This window comes from Lonchura striata, chromosome 2 (assembly GCF_050655825.1).
Source record: "Lonchura striata isolate lonStrDom1 chromosome 2, ASM5065582v1, whole genome shotgun sequence".
Lineage (NCBI taxonomy): Eukaryota > Metazoa > Chordata > Aves > Passeriformes > Estrildidae > Lonchura > Lonchura striata.
Window position 1 is genome coordinate 66,009,627 of NC_140704.1, and position 23,079 is coordinate 66,032,705.

General features: G+C 39.0%; 1 protein-coding gene across 15 annotated transcripts in view; it reads left to right on the forward strand.

Moving 5' to 3' along the window:
• The window catches only part of HIVEP1 (HIVEP zinc finger 1), a 129,213-nt gene that overhangs the window by 15,959 nt on the left and 90,175 nt on the right, over nucleotides 1-23,079 (forward strand). Inside the window, exon 1 of one of the 15 annotated variants that reach the window (XM_085571492.1) lies at nucleotides 15,970-18,919. The exons of the other annotated variants lie outside the window; for them this stretch is intronic. Coding sequence (XP_085427618.1) covers nucleotides 18,895-18,919 — 25 coding nt within the window. The 5' untranslated portion in view covers nucleotides 15,970-18,894. Of the gene's footprint in view, nucleotides 1-15,969; nucleotides 18,920-23,079 lie in introns of those variants that run through there. 15 annotated transcript variants of the gene reach the window in all.

Here is a 23,079-nt window from a genome sequence, read left to right on the forward strand (position 1 = left end):
ATTCTCTTTAATAAAAAAGATACCAGAGGAATTAATAATAAAGCTAGTGTTACTATGCTTGAAAGGGCTTGTGTGCCAAATACTTGCCTGCTGCTCCAGGTGAGGATTCTTGTGTGTGGAAAGAATTCCCAGTCCTTAGCTGGGTGGCCAGGCCTGCAGGACCTTGGGCAGGGAGCTCAGGAACAACACCGTTGCCTGTATGTTAGGTGGGAACATCTGTTTGACCCAACCCATTGCAGAATTGTTGAAAAGATGGGAACTGCTTTTTATCTAACCACAGTCAGTTGCTACCTTCAAAACAGTCACTCATAGCCACCTTAATGTATTCAGGAAACTTTGCAAAGCGACTCTGTTTTGAGAGTTATGTTGCTCTCTTTTGGTTTTTAATGCGGGAATTGTTCCCTTTCATGGTATGTATTCTGAGTTTCTTCTTACAATCAGATATTTTGATTTCAAATTGCAAACTGCTGTAAATATTTATGCTGGAAAACATAAAAGAGACTTCCTAGACCCGCACATTTTCAGAGAGCTGGTTATACCAGTATGAAGTTCCTAGGCTGCTTCATTCTTTGGTATGTTGGACTTCTGTGCTAAGTATTTTAGTTCAGTAATGGCTTATGAGATTATGGAGAGAGAAACTGGGGCTCTAAGTTGGGAAAGTAAGATTTTCCTTGCTATGTTAAAACAGATGAATAAACTGGACTTTTAAGTTTCCAAATCACATGTGTTGGGCAAAATGCAGTCTTTCCCACTACTTGTTTAAATGTATCATAACTTAGAATATTTACTTTAAGAGGAAGGAGGGAGGAAATAAAACACCATGGCAGATTTTTGGAGCCTTTAGTAAAGCATTTGTGGGGGAAGTAGAGAAGGTCTAGTTCAGTAGGTGAGGCAGTGTTGTTTGTTTTTAAATAAAAGCTTTTTAAATGCCTTTGAAGGTTCTCTCAGAATGAGGCTTCTCAGAGACTATGCTGGCTTAGCAATTCCTGTATGGACTTTGGTGGCAGGCTGAAGAAGAGATGTCTTTGTAAGAATCCACAGGTTGTGAAAAGCAGAAGGAGGGTTTTGCTAAAGCAAAGTTGAAAAAGCATCTGTACTGGAAAATTTAATCTTTGTCGTATGCATGTGGCCAGTTCAGTAAACTGGATTTAACATCTCTGATTACCAACAGAAAGTAGAGAAAGGATGTTCATATTTTAAATACCCCATGAACTTTCTTCCCCCTGAATTCCTATGTGTCTAAAAGATAAGTTCCCAGCAAGTGCCCTTTGTAAATCCCAGGACAAACCTCCTGAGCTGAAACTGGGAAAGATTTGGAATGAGCTGCAGGGAGAAAAAGCAGCGGTTCAGCAGGGGCCCGTGGTGTAGTGTCGCTACAAAACAACTGTGTGTGTGTTCCTAGTTACCTATGAAATATGTGGCTTACTCCCTGCCAGCAGTGGTAGTCATGGAATATCCAGAGCACACCACATGATTTCCTCTGATTTTTGGCCTAATTTTTGGAGCTGGGAAGTAGGGTAAGTTAATATTAAATGGCATTGTTTTTAACTTCTGAGCTCTGTTAAGTCAGATGGGAGATTGAAGGCTTATTCTTACCCTAAAGGTTGCAATGCAGACAGAATACAGAGCCAGCAAAAAGAAAAAAGTGTATGGAAGTGACACTTAAAATATAATTGCTGTGGTAGTTTTGCTGTTCCATTACTGTAAGGAATCTCTAGCCACTGTGTTTTTTGAAGTGAAGTGCATGTCTCATATTCAGTAGATGTATGGATTTTACCTTTGTCCCTGCTTTAGGATTTCTTGTAGAAAGAAGTATTTCTATCACAGGTCCATGGAGAAAACACAATGGTGTAGGTATTAATAGTGTTTAAAGTACTATAATTTTTTTAGCAGAATACCTAGAATACTCAAGTGTTCCTGTAATTCTTCACTGTTGAGAGGCAGAGCAAAATATGTACATGGCATAGTCTAATGTCTGGAATCGTAACAGAGTGTAAGGGCAGTGCTTTTGTGGCCAAGAGGCAGAACAGAAGCTGTGAAAATACTAAACTTTATTGTAAGAATGATTTAATAATTTTCAAATGTATCTTTATGTAGTTTACAATGAGGACTTGCTGCATTTGTCTCAAGTATTGCATGTGTTTGTTAGGAGGTGATAGTACCTTTTTTCGTGTTAACAGTTTATGGAACATTTAATTTTGTCTTCCCCTGATGTTTTTGTCTTTATTTTAAGCAACATACATTTCTGTGAAAATAAAATATTAAATTTATTTTAGGACACTGCCTATGTGTGCTATATCCAGATATGTGTGTCGATTAGTATGTTCAGAATAGTGATTTCCTTACATGCTTTTTTTCCTTTTCTTTCTTAAAATTCTGAAATGGTGATGTAACTTTTGGAGATATCAGGAGAAATCCTGTTCTCATACCAGCTGGTTTTCCTTTTGTCAGACTTATGAAATGCAATTGGTCCCTAGTGCCCTTTCAGCAAGGTCTGGTACCAGAATTGCTGCAGAACCTGGCTGCCATCCCTGTTCATGTACACGAAATCCATTGTTGCAGTGGAAGAAAACATGCCAGTTTGTCCTGTTTGGTTGCTAAAATGTGGGTCTGCTTCTCTGTTGAAAGGGTCAGTCTTCTCTCTCTTAGACTCATTAATTGTATTCTAGAGTGAGGGGGCATCATACACAGATGGGGCGCATCCCACAGCTTGTGGGACATGGGTGGGATGTGGGCTTGGAAAAAAACACATTTTAATTATTAATGTTTCCCCAGTATCTTATAACTGACTTCTGTCACGACTTTTCAAAAATAAAGAGCATATTCTCCTTTAAGACTATTTTTTTAACAGCTTTTTTCTTCCTTCTTCTTCTTCTTCTGTGCTTTTTTTCTTTTCTATGATTCTGCCTGCTAATGTAAATATGACAGTCTAGTGGGTATCTAGTAAACAGAAAAATTTGTAGTGTCATCTTATTCCTGCCTGGTTTTTCCTTCTGTTTCTAAACCTGAAAAACCTTTGATACTGAGAACTTCTCACACATTTTAGTTTTCTCCTTGAACAAAGTTGTAGATACAAAAAAAAAATACAGTTAGAGTGTGTTCTTCACGAGTAACATCTATACAGTGCTTTGAAAAAGCAGAACAAGAAGTTGGCTGTAGAGGAGCTAGGTTTGAAGAATGGGATACTTTTATGTAACATGCTCAGGAAGCAAGGACAAGTAATGGATTTTCAGTATATCTGAAAACTGACCCCATTATTTTAGGCAGTGTTTCTACAGAGTCTCCAAGATAAAAGAGAAAGTGTGCATATGGCTGCATTTCTCATAGGACTGTATAAATACATTTAGGACTGCTTGAAAGTGCAAAAAAAAAGGGTTAATATTGGAATATTTCCCCAATTTTACAGCAATTTTATCACCTTTGCTCTTTTTTGGGGAAGGTGGAGAAGAGGGGGACAGTCAGAGCAGTTCTCAGTTTTCCCGTTTGTAGGAGTTTCACATTCTAGCAGCTTTTCCTTTGGATGTTCAATGTCCATGCTTTAGCAAAACACTGATGAGATTTTCCAGTAGATCTCTTTAGTCAAAGGGAACTTGTGTGTGATAAGCTGGCTGATGTGCCCCACATGCCTTGCAGCCTCCTTTCTTGCGTCACTTTGTAGCCTCAAGGGTAAAAGATAGATTGAAGCCATTAGAATATATTTTTCTGTGGACCTTAGTATTGCCTGCAGTCAAGTGGTAAAATCTTACAAATGCTGCTTGTGAATTTCTGATTTTCAGTTTGACTGCTAAACCACAATTTGCACAGCATGGCCAATGACAGTCCTAGCTCACCAGCACTGGCCTTCCTTAGTTGGATGTATAAATTTATAAAAATTGTTAAAAAATACTTGGAAACAGATGAGAATTTGAATATTAATTTCTTACAAGTGGGAAATATTGGCCTGAAAAGGATGTAGTGGTTGGTGTTTTCCAGAGCTGAAAGTTTCTGGCTAACCACATAGTTCTGCAAGGGCCTTCAGAAATATGAAATATTTTAAAATCTACTGTTAGGAGGAAAAGGGAGAGAGGAGACAAAGCCTGGTGTTAACATAACAGAAAAGGGTTAATGCAGAGGCATGTAGTGGTTACCTGCAAGTAAATTGCAGTCTCACATTTCTAGGAAACACTGTCCTAAAATGTGTCTCTTGAGCCAATGTTGTAAGTAATCAGCTTTTTCTCCAAGAGGCTTTAAAAACACAATTTTGGCAACAGTAACTAAGGCGGTATTTTACAGAAGAGCCCCCAGTAAATGGAAAGCAAGCTGGTAATCAGTTTTGATTAACGGATCTGCATTCTGTTATTTAAATGTTTAGATCCTGCTTAGCATTTAGGCTGTATTTAAAAATGCAGTTTTATTTTAGCAAAATATGAGCCATGGAGATAATCATTCAGATGCTAAATGCTGGGGATGTAAGGTAAAAAATGTGCACCCACCTCCCTCAGCCTTGTAAAGTGATATTGATGTGACTGATATTTTCACTTCGGTTGTAGGATTATGGATTTTCATAATCAGATATGACTAAAGGAAAAAGTGTGTCACTTAAGTTACAAAACTAAGTTTTAATTTAAGTATTAAGACTTTTGTTCATGAACTAAATGTTTCCTGCTCCTCATTTTGTTAAAGACAAAGCAAATTGAGCTGGTACAAAAGTTTGTACACTTTTTCTTATTTTAAAAATTGCCAATCTGTGATAGCATCTGATAATTTAAATCTGCGTTACCATTGCTTCATATATGTGTGGAGAATAGTTATGATTTCTTATGTTGCTTATAATGTGTTTTTTTTTTCCATACAAAAGCACAGATTCTGATGACAGTTGTTAGGTACCAGTGATGGTGGTTTGCTTTGCCAAATCACTACGGCTGCAAAGTTGATACTTTGTGGCCAAAGGAAAATGCACATCTTTCTGGGTTGCAGATCCCAACTTTGTGAAAAACTGACTGATTCAACAGAAAGGTTGGCCTGCCACGTAAGCATGCCATAAAAAATGAGCATCTGACAGCTCTGTGGCTTGAAATAGTGGATCTGACACAGGCATATGGAAAATTCATGCAACAGGGATACTGTATCAAAACAATTTCTGTAGAGAGGCAAAACGGAATCCTTTCCCTCCCTTCCTCCCCTCCTTTGCTTTGTCTTGACTCTCTGTTTTTATGTTGTTTGCTTCTTACCCTTTGCCTTTTAAATTATGCCTCTTTAAAAACTGATGTCTTACACAAGGATTAAGCTGTTCTCAAAGAAGTTTTAGGTAGAGTGATTTAACTTTGAAGGGGAATATTCACACAGGGATAACATCAGGAAGGTGGGACACTTCTGAAAAGCCATGGCTCCTCTTCCTCTTAATGTGACTGTCTGAAAGAAAAGACAATGTACTGTGCTCATGAATTGGACAGGGAATTCCTGCACAGGATGACTTGACTCTTCCGTCTTCCAAAGCAAACTCAATATCTTTTCTGTGCCTTCTGATGGCACAAACCCTTTCTCCCCTCCACCCACTGTATTTCTGTTGCATTAGGTTTGATGTCCTCTGCAGGGTTTCTTACTAGTCTTCTACCTGGGCTTGTAGAGCAAAGACTTCTGTTTACACAGAAGGACTTCGGTTGCTGAGCTGGCAGAGGTTTTGAGGACTGGGAAGGGATAGAAAATAAACATATGCAAGCAACAAATGGAACAATCACCCTTCTCTCATAGTGAGCAAGTCTATAACTGATATTATTGGCTTATTTTTTTTCATAATTTTCTTTTTTTCTCCCTCCCCTTCTGCTTTTCACATTTTTCACCAACTGTCATTGGGGTTTCCATAATTTTAGCTGCACTTCTTTCAACAGACCTTTGAAAATAAGATATTGCTGTTACATCTACCACAAAGTAAAGAAGCAGAGGCACAGGAGGATTAAGAGACAGCTTAACCAAGGTGTGTAGGTACTCACTCTCTACTAAAGCCTGAGGAGCTATTGTGCCCAAGTCCTTGCTGGCTAATGCCTTGGAATGGTCAGTTAGGGTCATGCTGAAAAATGAAGCTGTGTCTTTCCTAGTTGGCTTGGGTAGCATGGTTACTGCTGACCCAGAGTTTTCCAAGAGAATCCTTTCCTAAAATGTTTGAGGTCTGTGGTTCTCTTTACAAGAGCCACCTACTTATGTATTTGTGCCTACCACTACAGGGTATAGATTAATGAAATATAGATGTGTTTGTGCAGGAGCCCTTGCCTTACACTGCCAGTGGGACACAACTGAACAGCATCACCAGCTGCCCAGTCTGCACTTTCCTCTTATGAGTTTTATCTGAGGGAAGCTCTCTGTGGTGAATAAATTACTGAAGTGAAGTGCCTGAAGACACAGTTAGACTTTCATTCATCCTGAGAAGTAATTAACATCTGGATATCTTGCTGCTGAGAGTTAATTTCTTCTAGTAGTGGCCAAGTAATTTTCCGTGTCCCTGCAACTGTGTTTGTGTCTTCCATATGGCTGTTGCAATGAATATGGCAGGCATGCTGCTCAGTGTGAAGAACTGTGTGTAGAGTGAGCTTGTGCAGTAGACTAGGGCACATACTCTTGATTTTGAATCACCAGCAGGTTCAGTGGTGCCTGGTCCCAGTTGTGTACAGACTGTGGAATTCTCATCTGTATGCAACCTCCCTGAAGGAACTGACTTCATGCCTGTGGAACTGCACTAGCCTAGGAACCATAAAACATGAATCACGGGAATGAGATCCTCATGGGAAGATAGAGGGAATAGACTTTTGGCTGCCCAGAGGGAGGAAAATTTTTTCTCCACCACTGTGTGCCCAGGAGTGCTGAGGACCTTGGTATGATGCTGCATTGGTGAAAATTGACATGGGTTTATCCTTTATGTGTGGCCACGTGAGAAAAATGTGTTTGGCAAATGAATTTTAAAAAGCCTGGTTCTTAAAAAGCCTGGTTCGTTCCTTTTGCTTCATATGTAAATCCCAACAGTAGAACTGCAGATCTGCTTACTTAGTGTTTAGAAGTTATAGACGGCTAATGATGCTGCAGTGTGGGCACTGCTGCTTTTTGTGTCATGTCAATTTTTTTGTTGCATGCAAATCATCCAGGAGTTTGCCAACACATGGAGAAAAGGATGTCTCACTCCTGGTAAGTTGCTTCTTTGGTCCCTTGGTAAAACTGCTGGATCCACACATTGCTTAGCTTCTTTTGGAGCTCTTGCTAGCTATTCTAAATATTCATTAAAATAACAATGCAGCCTTCTAAGTAAAAAGCTCATTGGAAAAAAACACGAGCTTTTTTCCAGAAGCAAATCCAATTGCCCCACCCATTTTCTTCAGAAGCTGGAGCTGAGGCATGGCTACAGAAATTCTCTTCCAAGTAATGGTGGTTGCTTCATCCCCTTCCTAATAACTGCACTCCTGTGGTGAAGTACAGAAATGCTTCTAGGCTCAGTGTCAAAATCCTCCATACAGTCACCGGAAAAAATAGTTTGCAGTTAAGTGGATAAATAGATTTTCAAAGAAAAGCATTGTCCATAACTGTCCTTATCTGTCACTAACAGTGGAGCATGCAGCTGAGGGAAAGACAGGGGTAAATATTCCAATATTCCAGCTGAGTCATCTTTGCTTCTTCCTGATTATATTGTTTCATTTCATGATTAATGCCCATGGAAATATTTTTAGACATTATTTGCTCTTCTTTTCCTTTTTCTCAATAAAAATTATATATGAAGTATCTTACCTTAAAAATTAGATTAAAATAACATATTTGAGCAACTAAGACAAGAACTAGAATTCAGAAAAGGAGATTTGTGGGTTTTCAGTCAATATTGATTCACTTTTACATGTGCTCCTGTCCTGTATCGGGCCAAGTCTTTTTCTCTGCAGAAAATGAGAAGCATGTACTCATGTCAAGAGCGTAATTCATAGTTATTTTCAGCAGGTGCTTAAAAACATTTGTAAATTCCAGCTTATAACTGAGCAATTCACCCCCCATCCCCTGTATGTAAGTTTGTAACAGAGGATTCAATAAGGGGTTTGAGTGTATAAACGATACCTTTATTTTCAGTGTGGAATTCCCATTGAGAGGCCAGGCCTAAAATTACCAAATGTTTCCACAAACAATTCCTGCACACTGCATGTTGAGCAATACAGCTACAACCAAGGGGAGAGCTTCTGCTGACAGTTGAATGCAGGAGTCCAAACTGAGTTAGGTTATATATAGTTTTTATTACTGGTCATAAGCTCTTAACAGAAATCCAGATGTGCTTGAATAATGCAGATTAATGACACAAAATGACTGTGGGTGCAAGATGAAGGCTCCTTTTGTGTATCAGAGAGGATACTGTAACTTCCAGTTAAAGACTTCAAAATATTTTACAGAAGGCAAAGGAACAAGTTAAGGCATGTAAACAGAAGTTGCCAGACTTCTTATCAAGGTAATTACATGGTATTGAAATGTGTGATTTGATTTAAAGAAATAATTTTGTTTTAGTGCTGACCTTTCTTAATGGAGTGTTTCAATAAATAAATGTTTTAAAAAGAGAACCCCCCAAAAAAACCACTTCAAGACATTCTCAATAAGTAAAAGGGAAATTCAAAAGGGAAAAGCCAAAACGAGTAGAGGAACTTTACAGGGCAGAAAATGTGTCTTCTAAAATAGTATAAAATCTTGCGTAAGGGAACCTAAAATGCTTTGGTTTTGGGATGTATAAACGTAGGATATTTTTGAGTGGTTACTGATTTGAAATGTTAAGTTTTTCATGGAAGTTAGTGAGCTTACGAATCTGGATTTTTCTCACTGCTCATGTCCAGTAGGGAAATTGGCATGTTTGTGCAATATCAAAGACCTTGGTTTCCTTTTCCTGCTCCTGCCATACTGTATGTTCCTTGGGGAAAATCCTGGTTCAGTGATTGTGGAATTTCATGTCAAAGTACACTCTCTCCAGATTAAATCCCTGCAGGAGCAGGTGAGTGGCATAGGGAACCTGTTTGTTGTGGTTGCATGCAGCAGGTACATGTTTTCTTGTTTCTCTGGGTTTACTCACATTTACTCATTTATTTGACAAAGAAGTTGATTAGACTCAAGCTGTCACTGGATTGGTTTCACCAGTATCTCTGTAAGAATGGTTTAAATTACAATATGTAATTGGAAGCAATGCGGGAGAGGTCAGCAGCCCTTGTGGAGATTTTGTCTTGATTTTTGCCACAGCTGATACAGTTTCACCCCTGAAAGTGAACAAAAGATCCTTGTAGACCTATCAGCACTGCCCTTTGGCACTCAGGTCAGTCACTGTGTCACAGAGTCAGCTCAGGACTGTAATTTCCACTCCAACAAATCCGGTTTAAAACTAGCATTGGGCACTGCTTACACCAGCAGCTGTTTTAGCCCAACATGTGCCTATGAGTAGCTATATTTTTCAGTCTGTATTTAAACTCTAAGCTGTTAATAATGGCTGAACTCTTTCTAAGCTTATTTTCAGGGTTTTTTTTTGGCAGAGTATTTTAATTATTGTCATAGACTGGGATGGGCTGGATGTTTCCTTTTTGTTGTGAAGCTTTCACATAGTGACGTTTTGCTTACCTTAATGTAGAAAGCCGCCTTTGAGAAAAAGGTAACATTTGCACCAAATTCTCTGCTTCCTTTAAAAACACAGAAAAAGGAAAGTATGTTTTACTTTGTATTTCTGTTTGCATGAGAATGTATCCTAAATGTTCAGAGAAGGATTTGTTTCAGGGTGCTTTTAACCTGAGAACTTTTGGGGCTTTTTTTTTTTTTTTTTTTTTTTTTTTTTTATTCCTGGCAGTAAGATTACACTCACTGTTTCTCCAATTTTGAATGTGATTTCCAAATATTATGGGAGTTGTAATGTAGTCATCTCCATGATATGTCATATTATGAAAACTTCCAGGATTTTTTGGGTTGTTTTTTTAACGAATTACTTGTCTAGGCTGGGCATGAGTGGGGCTGTTTAGCCAGAGGCATTGGTGGCTGTGTTGGGCATGGTCAAGTATCCTTTAGTCTTTGATCACTGTAATTGTTAATGGTAGTGGGTGTAATCCTGATAAAACTTCCTGAAAATAGCAAAACATTTGTGTATGGGTTGGTTTTTTTTGTTTGTTGGTTGGTTTTTGGGGTGTTTTTTTGAGATAATAAGGATGCTGAAGGGCATGTCATTGTTCCTAAGGCAAGCATAATATCGATACAGAAGTGTTTTCTCTTGGGACATCAGAATTGAGTCTGATTTTTCTGTATGCGTACTTAATCCTTCCAGACTTGTAATATTCTCTGGATTTCCCACAGTTTTCTGCAAATAGCTTTATTATCAGATATGCATTTTCTGAAGTCTCCATTTAGGTTACCTTCAATATCCTGATGATATTGAGCTCACACCTAGCAGCCAGACAGCCCAGGTCATATATATACATATGTACGGGAAAGGAGAAGTGGACAGGGACACAGGGTAGAACAGGGGTTATGGAGGAAACAGAACTATGTAATTTACATACCTCTATGGGAAATGTCTACATCTAGTTATGAAGGAAAAGTTCTTAGATGTTTCCTCAAACTTACTTTTTTCCATTTGCCTGAAGTAAAGATATTGGAGAGAGATAAGACATTACAACGGCTGTGGTGGAGATTCTCATAGGATTACAGATTTTCCTGTTCCAGAGAAAATTGTTTTTTAAATTACTGACACACTGAAAATATGTAGAAGAAAAGGTAAGAATGAGGACTGATAGTTGGGTGCAAAAAACACCCAACAAAATTAGATCCAGATGGAGGAAGTGGGGTCTATGTTCTTGAGCTGTGCAAAGGCTGTCCCACATTTATTCCGCTTTCCCATTATTTTCAGCACAATGTGAGGAACTCTATGCTATATTTATGTATTGGGACTGAGAGTAAGAAGGTAGTAATGAGTCTGTTGTCAGCATGTTGTGCTTTCTTTAATTTACAGCATCATCACTGTGCTGTGCTGCCATAAAGGAGAGAATATAGCCTTTGTCCCCGCTCGGCGCTAGCGGAACTGAGAATGATGCACACAGTTGGCAAGGGCTGCAACAACAGAGTCCCCATTCATCGCTGCCATCAGAGCAGTTTGGTTTAGCTGTGTTACGTAAGCCATTTGTGGTATAACTCAGGACGTTGCACAGAATAATATTGGGCATGGATATCCAGCTGTTGTGTGAGATATTGAGAAGGGAATAAAGGTACCTTATTGCAGTCGGGGGCAGGGGCACTCCTTCAGAAGCTCACTGAATTAAAGTATTGCGACCCATTCCCTCAGCAACCATCACATGACAAGTGCTAGAAGCAGTATTGAGCTACTGCTCTAGACAGCCTTCTTGCACAAAAAATACTCAGTTTTACCCTTTGTGAACCTAATGCCAATCCATGTGATTTTGTGACCAGACTGGTAAGGGAAATCTTTTTCTGAAAATACCATATGAGTAGCAACCTTGTGCTGTAAGGGTGATGCAGGGCTGTAGGAACTATAAAACACATAATATTTTTGTCATAGAGCTCTGAAAAGTTACTGCCATTAGCTATTGGGCTTCCTGAAGGTAAATCCACCTGCCTTTTGTAGTTAGTCTTCTGCCCGAGATTATGCAAAATAATATTATTAAGTAGAGTGTTTTGGCTTATCATGGAAAGAAGGAAAAGAGCTGCTGAAATACATCAGAAGTTGGCAATGGTGAAATTACTGCCTTGCCATCCTGAATATTATCTGATGAAGTAAGATGCTGCTTAAAATTCTCCTCAATTAAAGTGATGGGTGTTTTCTTTTGGAGGACTAAATAATTGAAATCAGACATTTCCCAGAGTCACCAATTCTTTGCCTTTGTTTTGTCTGCCCTGTGCCAGGGAGTCACTGGACATTGCCTGCTTGGCAAAAGTCTTTTCCTGGCATTTGATATCACTGCTCCTCAGTGTGACCTTGTGAAGTGACTAGAGATATTGGAGAAACTGCAGGCAGAAACTAGTTTTCTTTCAGCCAGGTGGTGGTTTAAATCCTTGATTACTGAGTTAGCACAAACAAAAAAAGTAAAGCATAAACCAAATTACACAAAGACTGTTGCTGTATGTTCTATTCAACATGTTTCTCTACGATTTTTGCCAAGATGTTTTATAGCTACAAAAATCTGAGAATCCAGCTCTGCACAGGTGTATTTTGCCTTTATAATGTCCCTTTCTAAGGGGTAATCTTTCCTACAGTTATAGAAAGAAAATTTCATCTCATGTTTCTGTTGATTTTTTTAGGCTTCTTTTTTCTTTTTGTCTTCAGTTATGTGGCAACCAAGATGCTGATCCTATCATATCCTTAAATCCTCTTTGGTAACAGGTCTTGATGCTGAAAAGCATCCTTAAAATTCCTGTGTTTTACCTTATAATAATTCACTTACATCATGCACTAGAAACACTTTATTCAATCATATAGCACTTTGTCTTCTAGAGCAGTAACACTTTATTGTGATTATGTATGACATTAATATGAGCTATTACTTTTACTTGGGGACCAAAACTGATGCATTAAATCAATGACAGACTTGGGCTTGTGGGGTGATACTTCTAAATAGTCTTCAGCTACTAGCCTGGTCTACAGTTAGTAATTTTTGAGGGCTCTGGCCATCACAGTGATGAATTACTGAAAATAATTGGAGCATCTATTGTATACAAATTTTGGTTTTCATAAATATATATGGGCAGAAAATGCTGATAAAAATTCTAAGTAATTTTTCATGGTTTGGGGCCTTTTTTTCACTGGATTGTAAAATTTAAAATAACCAGTTGAATAATTTTGTTAGAAGGCAGCATCCATTCCTTATGTGTATAACCACATCTGTAGTTGGACCATGCAAAAAAAAAAAATGTTTTGTTTTGCTTTTTTTTTTTATTTCTTTGCATTTAAAATGAAATTGAATTTAAAGGATGTATAAATGTAAAGTTAGAGAATGTTCCAGTTCTGGAACAAAACCAAGTGCTCTCTCTCTGTGTCTGTTCAAATTTACCTATTTTTTAAATAGAATAATTAATTGAGAATAGCTCCTAGCTATGCTTAGCTAGGATTTGAGTGTACAAATGCTCTCTGTGTCTTATTTGGGTTCCTAAGGAGGCAGTGCCCAAGTATTATTAAAGTATTGGATTTCAGGCTGAATGTTTTCTCTCTGCTTGTTTTGCAAGCACCTAAAATTACTGTAACTGAGAGAAGGGGAAAAGGTATAGTTTTTGCTTTTGCTAACAATATGTATGTAATCAGCACCTCCTGGTTAATGAATTAGTTGGCTGTTTCTTTCATACAGCAGTAGAAGGGAAGACTGCTGGGATAATCAGCAAGTGTTGGCAGAGGGATTCAGCAATGTATGTATCAGTTAATATTTCCTTTAAATAGTTTTCAAGTAAACTAGATCAAAATTTTGAATGGGCCCCCTATGTGTCTAAATATTTTTAAGGAGCTGAGGTGAATAAAATATTATAAATGTGAAGTATTTAATTACTTAAAACTTAAGTAAGCACACAGAATGCTTTTATTCCTTGTTCACTGTGCAATCACAGCTTGCAGAATAAACTCCTAATTTTGAATTTAAAATGTTGAACATAATTGAAGGTTTTGCTTGGGGTTTTTTTGTAACATAAAAAGGCCTCTTATAATGTCAATATAAATAGCTTTTTCTTCTTAAATGGTGATAAAAATACGTTTTTTCTACAAATATCCTTTGCAATTTCAATGTATTAAATACCTTAGGCACAACCATGCATGGAGCCATCCCAGAACTCAAGTATTAGGAAGTAGATGTATCAGCAGAGATCAGATTTACCTTTGGTGATGGCTGCCAAACCTGTGCCCTCAACAGTGTTATGTTCTAGCACGAAGACTTGTCTTTAAACATCATCTCTTACCAAGTGGACTGACAAACAAGCCAAAGTGGGCACAGGGCCATTCCCTGAGAAAAAAAGAGAGGGCAGTGCATGGATGACCAGCAAGTGATGGCCATCTCTTCCTCACAGTGAAAGGAGCAGCAGCACAGAATGGTTGTGGTTGAGGGGAAGCTCTGCCTTCAATCTCAGTCCAGTGCCTGTCTCCCCTGCCCCGTGATGGTCTTCAACACAGATCTGCTTTTGACTAACCCCATGCTTTGGGAAGCCAGACAGCTCCTAGGACAGGCTGGAATTGAGTACTGCAGGGGGAACAGCCCTCTGGAGGGAGTGTTTGCAGGGGATGTGTGACATGAGCTTCTTCTTGTTATCTGCATTTAGACAGATACTTCTGCTGATGGTGGGGATTTGGGGGCTTTTTGAGGGTATTCTTTGGTTGTTCAGGTTTTTTTGTTTGGTTTTGTTCTGTTTTGTTTCTTTTGTTTTGGCTTACTTAACAGAGCCAGCAGTATCTTTTTATTTAAAAGAAAAATGCTGTAAGCTTAAGATAAGATTCTTTCATCTTGGCTATAACAAAACAGTAAGCCAAGCAGATGGCTTGGAATGGGTGTGTTTTTCCCAATTAACGAGCCTCATTGCTAGCACAGTGATTTTGTAGAGCTTATTATTTGCTGAACATGAATGTGACGTACAGATTCCTTGCTCAGTGATGGTAGCTGCCACCCAAGGACACCAGTGCTGGGGAGTAGGATCTTTTTCTGGGCTTGCAGCCAAGCCAGGTGCCATGTAGGGAGGCTGATCCCTGTCCAAGCAGGGAGCCAGGCTTCATAAAGTGCAGAAGGCTTTGCTGACTGTGGCTCTTGGGAGGATTCAAGATCTCTGTTGCTTCATGTGTGAAGGTAATTTAAATGATTTTAGCCTGACCTTGGGGATCACCGTGCCACTTTCTGCTGGGTGGTAGTGACCAGGTCTCAGTGTGTTCTGGTGATTTGATGTGACCACTTTCCTTCTCTGCTTTACTGGTGAGCCAGTGAAAATTCATTATTTTCTATTTAACAACCCTACTGAACTTCTGTGAGAGGTTTGGTAGCAATATCGTAAATTACAACAGTATTTTTGTCAAATGTCCAGCAAAAATAAGTTTCTGGAAGGATTCAGAATTGTGGGAAGGTGTTTTGCAAATGTCATTTTCTAGTACAATATAACAGGAGGAAACCATGGTATGTATTTTGCATTTAGAAATAAAACCAGTTTAAGCTACGAATAATTGTAGAAATTGGGATCACCAAGATTAAAAAAATGGTCTACACAAATGATTTAAAATTTTTGTGTCTGACTGTGTTTGTACTTTTCTCATGTCTAAAGGCTGCCAAATTCTAGATGCTGTCTTTCCTGGGAACTAACCAATGCTCTTTGGCATGATTTTCACTTCCCCTTATGTCTATATTTGAAAAAGCATATGTGTAGTCCCTAAATGAATATAGTGGTTAACAAGCTATGGATGACAACCCACAAAACATATTTGCTAAAGCAAGTTTCATACTGCTTAATGGAAAACAAATACCAGAACAACTAAACCAGAGATATTACTATACATGCATATATAGGAGAAAACCTGAAGGAAAACATCCCCTTCTGAGTTTTTCTTGGGCTCACTTCTTCCCTGCTAGAGTTACATTACTATAACTTTGGGGGCAGAAGTTGGTTCTTCAGTACATATTTATGTTTTCTCTGGTAGGGCAGGACATGCTATATGGCAGAAACAACTAGTTACTGTCATTAGATGAGCAATAGCTTCAACCTTCTTAACTCCCAAGGAAGGAATCATCCTTTACATCTGAAGGAAATAGGGTCAGCAGCATCCCCCTAAAGCAACAGTGTTAAGTCATTCTGTAGTAAACAGTGTCTCTGTTGTTCCTAAAAGAAAAGAGGCCGTGGAGAATTTTCAAGCCTTCAAGACGTGTGCAAGTGCCAGGACGTATGTTATGCTGGAGAGGCTTGGGCAAGGACTGCAATGTGTGGGGAAAATCCCTCCTTCCAGGATCCTGTCATCCCTGACTGAGGGGTCACCTTGGGGGCAGGTGAGGAATCTAATATGGCTGGGATAGAGCAGCTCTTTCTGCATTTTTCAACAGCAGATTGCCACAGGTGCATGGAGCCCTTGCTGCCAAGCCCACTGAATTTGGAAGCTCATTCAGGTAGTAACTGCTGGCTTGAACAGAGCATGAAATTAGAGGTTTTATTACACAACACAAAAGCTTAGTAGTGTTCTTAACCTTGGATGCTCAGTCTTCAGCCAGAGCTTCCTGAAGCTTGCTTATTTTATTAGATTTTATTTTAATTTAAAAGTAACTTAAAATGTATTTACTTGTTTTCTTTCATCTGGTGACTCACATTAGTTTCTTTCACATGACTGCTCTGCTGGGAAGGTTAGGAACCTAAGAAGTAAAACTGAGATTTCTGTAACTTTCTGCTTCCTCTGTCAAATCCCTTAAGAAATTATCAAACACTGGCAAGGTTTGTGATGTCATTAGAGCCTTTTATAACTGCCTAATGCTCCCAAGTAGAAGAAGAAACTTGGTTATAACATGTTGTGTAACCAAGCACACTGGTCTTAAAAAACAGAATTTAAAGCCCATTTTTTTTTCAAATTACCTTTCAGATACCTATATAAATACGGTAAGTTCTGGTGAAATCAGTGAAAGTAGTTAAATGGGCAGCACTTTCATATGAACCACAGCTTTGTTTTGTTTTTCTTTTTCCTTAATTTTGGTCCCCAGTTTCCAAATAGTTTGCTGATACTAGTGCACTTGGTATTTAGGAAAAAGGAGGTAACTACCATATTAGTTACCATATTAATTAATATTAGTTACCATATTAACTAATATTCGTTAATATTACCATATTAAGTTCCATATTAATTACTAGGTTTTGGTAAAGCAGCTGTTGTAGAATATCCACCCTTTTGCCAGGGTTTAGTCCATGAAGTGTTTAAGGAAACAGCCTTGCACATGCATGCTCATCTAAAAATTTTGTTTTTAGTTAACCGTTGTGGGAAGCAGTAGTTTTCTGATGAACTTTATACAAACCAGGAAGAAGTGGCCTTTCTCATTTGCTGTAGTTGAACTTGCTGTAGCAGAGGGGTTGGACTAGTCCCTTCCAACCCCAGCCATTCTGTGATTTCAAAATGAGTTGAGGAGTAGCTGCTGGCTACTTCCCAAATGAGTGCAGCGTGACATCGGTGTCCCACGTGAACCTCACTCAGTCCAGCTGTTGGTACCCTGTCAGTGAAGCCAGATCTGCCATGACCTTGCATGAGGCTTTGTCTTCTTCATAAAAAATGGAAGATGAATAGAAGTATAACATAAATAATAAATATATATATATTTATATATATGTAAAAACAGAGAAACAAAGCCCAGTATTCCAACAATTCCAATGCAAGTTCAGGGGAGAAAAATGCATTTTTCAGATAAAAAACCTTGATCCTGGCTATACCATGTTAGTGTCTACCCAGTAATGGCTCTGATAAATTTTTTGTTTTAAAAGCTGTTGTAGTTAAACTCAAAAGTTGCTTTGCATGAGATGTGACTCCGAAACAAGTTGCTGAAACTTAACTTATGCATGTGCTGTGCTAAGGCAAGCACATGTTAGTAATATTAGTACTGTTGTTACCGAGGTGTTCTGCTCTGCCTGGATTGCTTTCTCCGAGAGCTTCAGTTCTTAATATTCTGCCAATTTCTGTGTTGTGGTAAAAGGAAAAGCCAAAGGAACTTGTATGTGTGGTGGCTGAGATGTTCACCCAGACTGCAATCCTGTTGATTTTCATCAAAATGCCCCAATGTAGAATGTTTCAGTGGGATTTCTAACAAAGGGTAATGGCTTTAAACTGACAGAGAGTGGGTTTAGATTCATATTAGCAGGGAAGAAGGACTTCTTTGACTGAACCCAAACTTGTAGCTGTAGCTAAATCACAGTGAGGTGGGAGATACAACTTGTTTGGACAGCTAACAGCTGGTTAGTACTTCAAATGAGCAAGATCCCTGCTTTTTTTGAAGGATGGTGTAAATAACTAAAATAGGTTTTAGCCTCAAATCACTTGTAATCTGTGCTGGCAAAATGCACATAAGAGAGGAAAAAGCTATGTACTTTATATAGAGATAGGGTGCAGGAAAGGCTGGTGACCTCAAATAGTATGCATTGTGCTGGTAAAGTATAAAGAAGTGAAAGGTAGTGTTGCAGTAGATTTTTTTCTTATTTCTGGATCTCTGCAAACTCTTGGTTTTATTTTCCCTGTAGCTGATTGGAAGGACACTGGGGGTTTTGTGCATTTCAGATGACTTGCAGTACTCCACATGGCTACGTCATCTTTCATCATTCTGCCTTAGACTTGCTGTTGATGGGCAGGCTGTACTTGACCTTCACCCATGACTACCAGGGACCGCAAGACTGAAGTCTCTCTTGTTTCTGTATTTTAAAATAAAGGACTGCTCCTCTCATAGGGCCTCAGTGGGCGCTTAGTGCTGGGCAAAGGGCAAGGCAGTTTACCTGCATGCAGAACCACAGGGCTGAACTGTGTGCCCAAGGAATAATCTAACCTGCTAACCCTAAGACAGGGTTGGCAAAGTCATTTCTGACAGCAACTGGCATCTCTCTACAGAACATACAGATATACATTCTCATTCTAAGATACACTATATACATATGATACACGATGTATATGTATACATATATATATAAGAACATATATATGTATGAAATCTATTCATGTGCTTTTCTTTCTGTCAAAAAGCTTTTCTTACTGTCTTGGTAAGGTGTTTCCTCTTTAAATTTGAAAATACATTGATTTCCTCTTTGCATCTTCTTCTGAACAATTGAAGACTGTTACCTTCTCTGCCTTCAGTTTCCTTTTGTTTAGATTAGATACTTAATTTATCCTCTTTCTAGTCTTCTCTGAGTATCTTCTGATTTGTCCACATATGTCATGGAGAGCAGCAGTGAAACTTGACCAAAATGTTCCTGTTGACATCTAGTGATGGTGAGTACAGCAACAGGCTTTCCTCACAGACCTCTCTTCCTGTCTGTTCCAGCACAGTATTTGCTTTTTTGCAAGAGTGTGATATTGTTGATGCTTATCTAGCTTATTGTGTGCTGTAACCTCTAGCTCTATTTGACAGAACTCCTGCCTGTCTGGGAGAGTGCAAGTTGGGCTGTCGATGAAAGATAGAAACCTGGTTGTGAGGCTGGTCTGGGATAGTAAAATAGAAAAATGGCTTGGAGGAAAACTACCTGATTAAATAACGGAGTAAACATTTCACTGAAAAAAAGACAAAACATGGAATATTTTTTTGACAGTTACTAAAGCAGATGCCAAAGGGATTTTGGCATAAAATGTGCTTAAGTTCAGTTTGGGTATCAAGGTTATAAAGTGTTTGAGGCTAGGAGACTGCCAAAGAAATGTTTTGCTTGTATATGCAAGACAGTGTTCTTAATAGTATTAACACTAACATTTGCCTTCTTGCTCTGGTGCCTGCTGAAGTCTGTCACTTTGCAGCCTAAGCTGCTTTTTGTGTTACCTTTTCATCTTACTTATGGAAAAAAATTCAGTTCAAGTGATTCTTATATTAGATGAATTCAGTTGGGTTTGTGTGTATGCATTTTCCTGTAACAATAGTAGTTTTGTATGTTTCAATGAGTGGTACTTTAGATTTTTGTGTGATCATTTTAAAATCCCACGTATGGAAGAGCAGTGTCACCTTGCAGTGTCTGGAGTGGGGACCTATGCAGAGCAAGTCCCATGTTGGTTTTGGTTATTTAGAATGTTCTACACATACACAGTGAGTTTTTTCTTCCTGAAAAGAGGGAAAATCCTTACTAATTGAAATAATTTGTCTTCCAGATTGGACAAAAAAATCATGGGTTTTGTAGTGGGCTAAAATCCTGCAAAATTTCAGCACTGTATTTTTTCCAGTAATCCCAAGATTGTTTGTTCAGCTGCTTTCATTCAGTGTAGCACTTAATGAGAGTATTTTTTAAGAAAAAGAAGGTGGTTAGAGCACGGAACTTTTTTTTTTTTTTAAGTTCTTTGACATATACTTGTTCTTTCATACCCCTTTCCACATTCATATGGTGTGTGTGTAAAGGAGTGTGTGAGAGGCACTCCCAGGAGGGATGTCAGCAATTTGTGTTCCTGAGTCAGCAGAAGTTGCTGGAAAAAGGACAGAAGCGTAGTAACTGCTGTGGCGAATGCTGGGCTTCGCGTTGTGTTGCCTGATCCCGATTATGGGTCTTAAGCCCCTACTGACAGCCTCAATCCCCTTGTTTATGAATCTGTTTCTAAATGCTTTCTTTCAGAGAGTCACACAGCTATGACTGCACCCTGGTTCATTTCGACATTTCCTTGTTAGCCTGAAGGGAACTCTCTAAAGCCTGCTACCCCACGCTGTTTCCATCCTCAGCAGGAGAGGGGATGGTTTCACAGTCCTGTGCAAGGGCCAGAGGCTGGGGTGGATTTGGGAGCCAGGAGGGAAGGGCTGCATGGTGGCTGCAAAACCATGTCATCAAATATCAGTGATATTCCTGTATAAATTCTGATCCAACTATTTCTGTCTTGGCCAAGAACTGGGTTAAAGTTATATGGGACTCTGAGAACTTTATATCCCTTTGGGTCTTTCACCTTGGGCTACTTCAAACCAGAATAGCAAAAATTTAATTAAAATATATTGTTCAATTTAGTGTATCTTCCATCAGAATGGAATGAGGTCTGGATGAGGGGGTAATGTGGTCTGGGTGAGGGGGTTGGGGTTACTTGTTTGTTTTGTTTTGTGCTTTTAAGTAGCTAACCACCTGAATCCACAAAGCAGTGCACTTAATAATCCTACTTGGCTTCTGTCCTTGAGCATGTGCACTACTATAAATGAGACAATCACCTGTAGAATTGACTTGTGCTTCATCTTTTGAAGCTTGCACATTGATAACTACGTTATTTGCTGTTTAGCATGTTCTGTCATCAGTGCTAAAATTTGAGTTGCACAGTATGCAGAAATGCTAAGTAACTACTGTTTCCATGCTATTTTGTTCTAAAAAATTCAAAAATATGCTTATACAAAGCTGTGGGTACACTCCTGCATAATTAATACTACAACAAAACCATGGCAGTATTAAAATGAATAGTCAAAAAGGAGCCCTGCCTGTCTGCTACCTGCAGAGAAAATTCTGTCCTACCTTTTTATTGCTCTGGAAAGGTCTCTACACCACCAGTTTAAAATAGATAGTTTTTGCTAAAGTCCCTCAGTTGAAATTGAAGGAAGAGGAGCAAAGAGCTGACATGCCTCTGGAGAGCTCAAAGGAAGGAGCAGTGGATGCAAAGTGAAATCAAATCTCTGCTCTCAAGAAGGCGGGATGTGTCCATCATAAAGGTACATAAAGTTTCCATCATAAAGTTTTCAGAAAGGTACAGTAAGGTTTGAGCCATGCATGGAGCTGGGTAATAAGGCAAGTCTTGGCATCACCCTGGTGAGTAAGCCGCCAACTTTTCCTGAATTTTTTTGTAGAAGAGCTCTCAAGTGTGGCTGAATTGTGATTTTTTTTTTGTTTGTTTTGATTGATACACAAAATACTTTTGATGCTGAAAGTTAAGTTGAAAGTTAATAATGATTCCTTTGTAGCAATCCCTTTTGAAGTAGACAGTCCTATAGCTACAATAAAACACTATACAGAGGGATAAATTCTGCTTTCAAGTCTGTATTTTATATTATATAAACTTTCCACTGAATATGTGTCCCTGTCCTTGCTTGATTTCTTTTTCTTCAAATAATCAGCAGCCTTTGGCATTTCACACCCTTCTTGCAATAATTTTCAGTAATTTCTTCCAGAATGCTGATACTTGGTTCTGTCTTAGCTATTTGATACTTAATTTTCTCAAAAAGCTTTTACAGCTTTTACATCTGTATTCACTGGTCAGAAACTGCTTGGCTGCTTCTTTGAAGTTTCCATCTTAATTCCTATCACATTTCCTAAACTATGAAGCTATCTAACTTTTTTTTTTTTTTTTTTTTTTTTAATAGGAAATCACTGGTGTTCCCAGCTGTGTCTGTGCTGCCATATCCAGCAGGTTCATGGCAGGGCTGGGACCTGATGAGCAGCTCTTTCCCAGGCTGGTCTGAGAACACTAGTAATGGTGCTGGTTGCCTCTGCCAAACCAAGTTTAGCACCAAGCACAGGGGAAACACCCAGGCCATGCAAACACGGCTGCCTTGAGCCTGTCACAGGCTGCATTGCCTCATGTCATGCAGAGCTGTTGTTGGTTATTAAGGGCATCCATGCTCTCATGTTGGCAGCCTACCAGACCTATCTTCTTCCAACTGAGCCTCAAGGCTTATAGTATCAGAGCTCAAGAGAAACATGCCTGCCCTAGTTGTATGCTTATAGTGTCAGTCAGATGGGTGATGGGGGGTAACTGGCCACTCCTGATCATTTATTTAGTGGCTGATTTAAGGTCCCCAGTAGATCCCAGGTCAGGGAACAATGCGTGTGTGTGGCTGCCACAGGGCAATGAGGTTGAAACCTCAGCCTGATGACAGAAGAGGTACTGTTTTCTGGGTCCCCACAGTTGGACCCATGACAGTGATATGCCAGGAACCTGTAATGAATCCTGAGTCATTCCATTGCTGCTTGACATCTCCATTTCCTATACCCTAGTGCTCAGAGGGAGCCAAATCACTACCCCCAGCGACTTCTTCCTTCTTCAGCTTCATTCTCCACCTCTGTGTGGTCTGGGCAGGCAAGACACGTGTTGTAGGAAAGAACCTTGATTTGGACCACCACATTGAAACCCATCCTGGAGAACCAGCATTAGCATGGAGTGAGAGCCATTCTGTCATCATCTTCCATGAAGTAACTGCAAAGTTATGCCATAAAGAACGTGAGGTTCTGATCATCACTGCAGAACATGCTGTGTGACAGACAGCCTTGCTTAGAGGCCTATATCTTAGGGATTGTGTTGAGTCATACAGTTGATAATTTAAATGTAAATAATAGTTGATGTGTGTTAAAATATGAATTTCACTAGCTGGAGGTTTTTAGACTTGAACAAATTATTTTCTTTTTTCATGTAATGCTGTAACGTGCTTACTAGCTTTGACAAAGAGTGTTTCACCTGATACAGAAATAGCGGATAATAATAAGCAAGCAGACAAG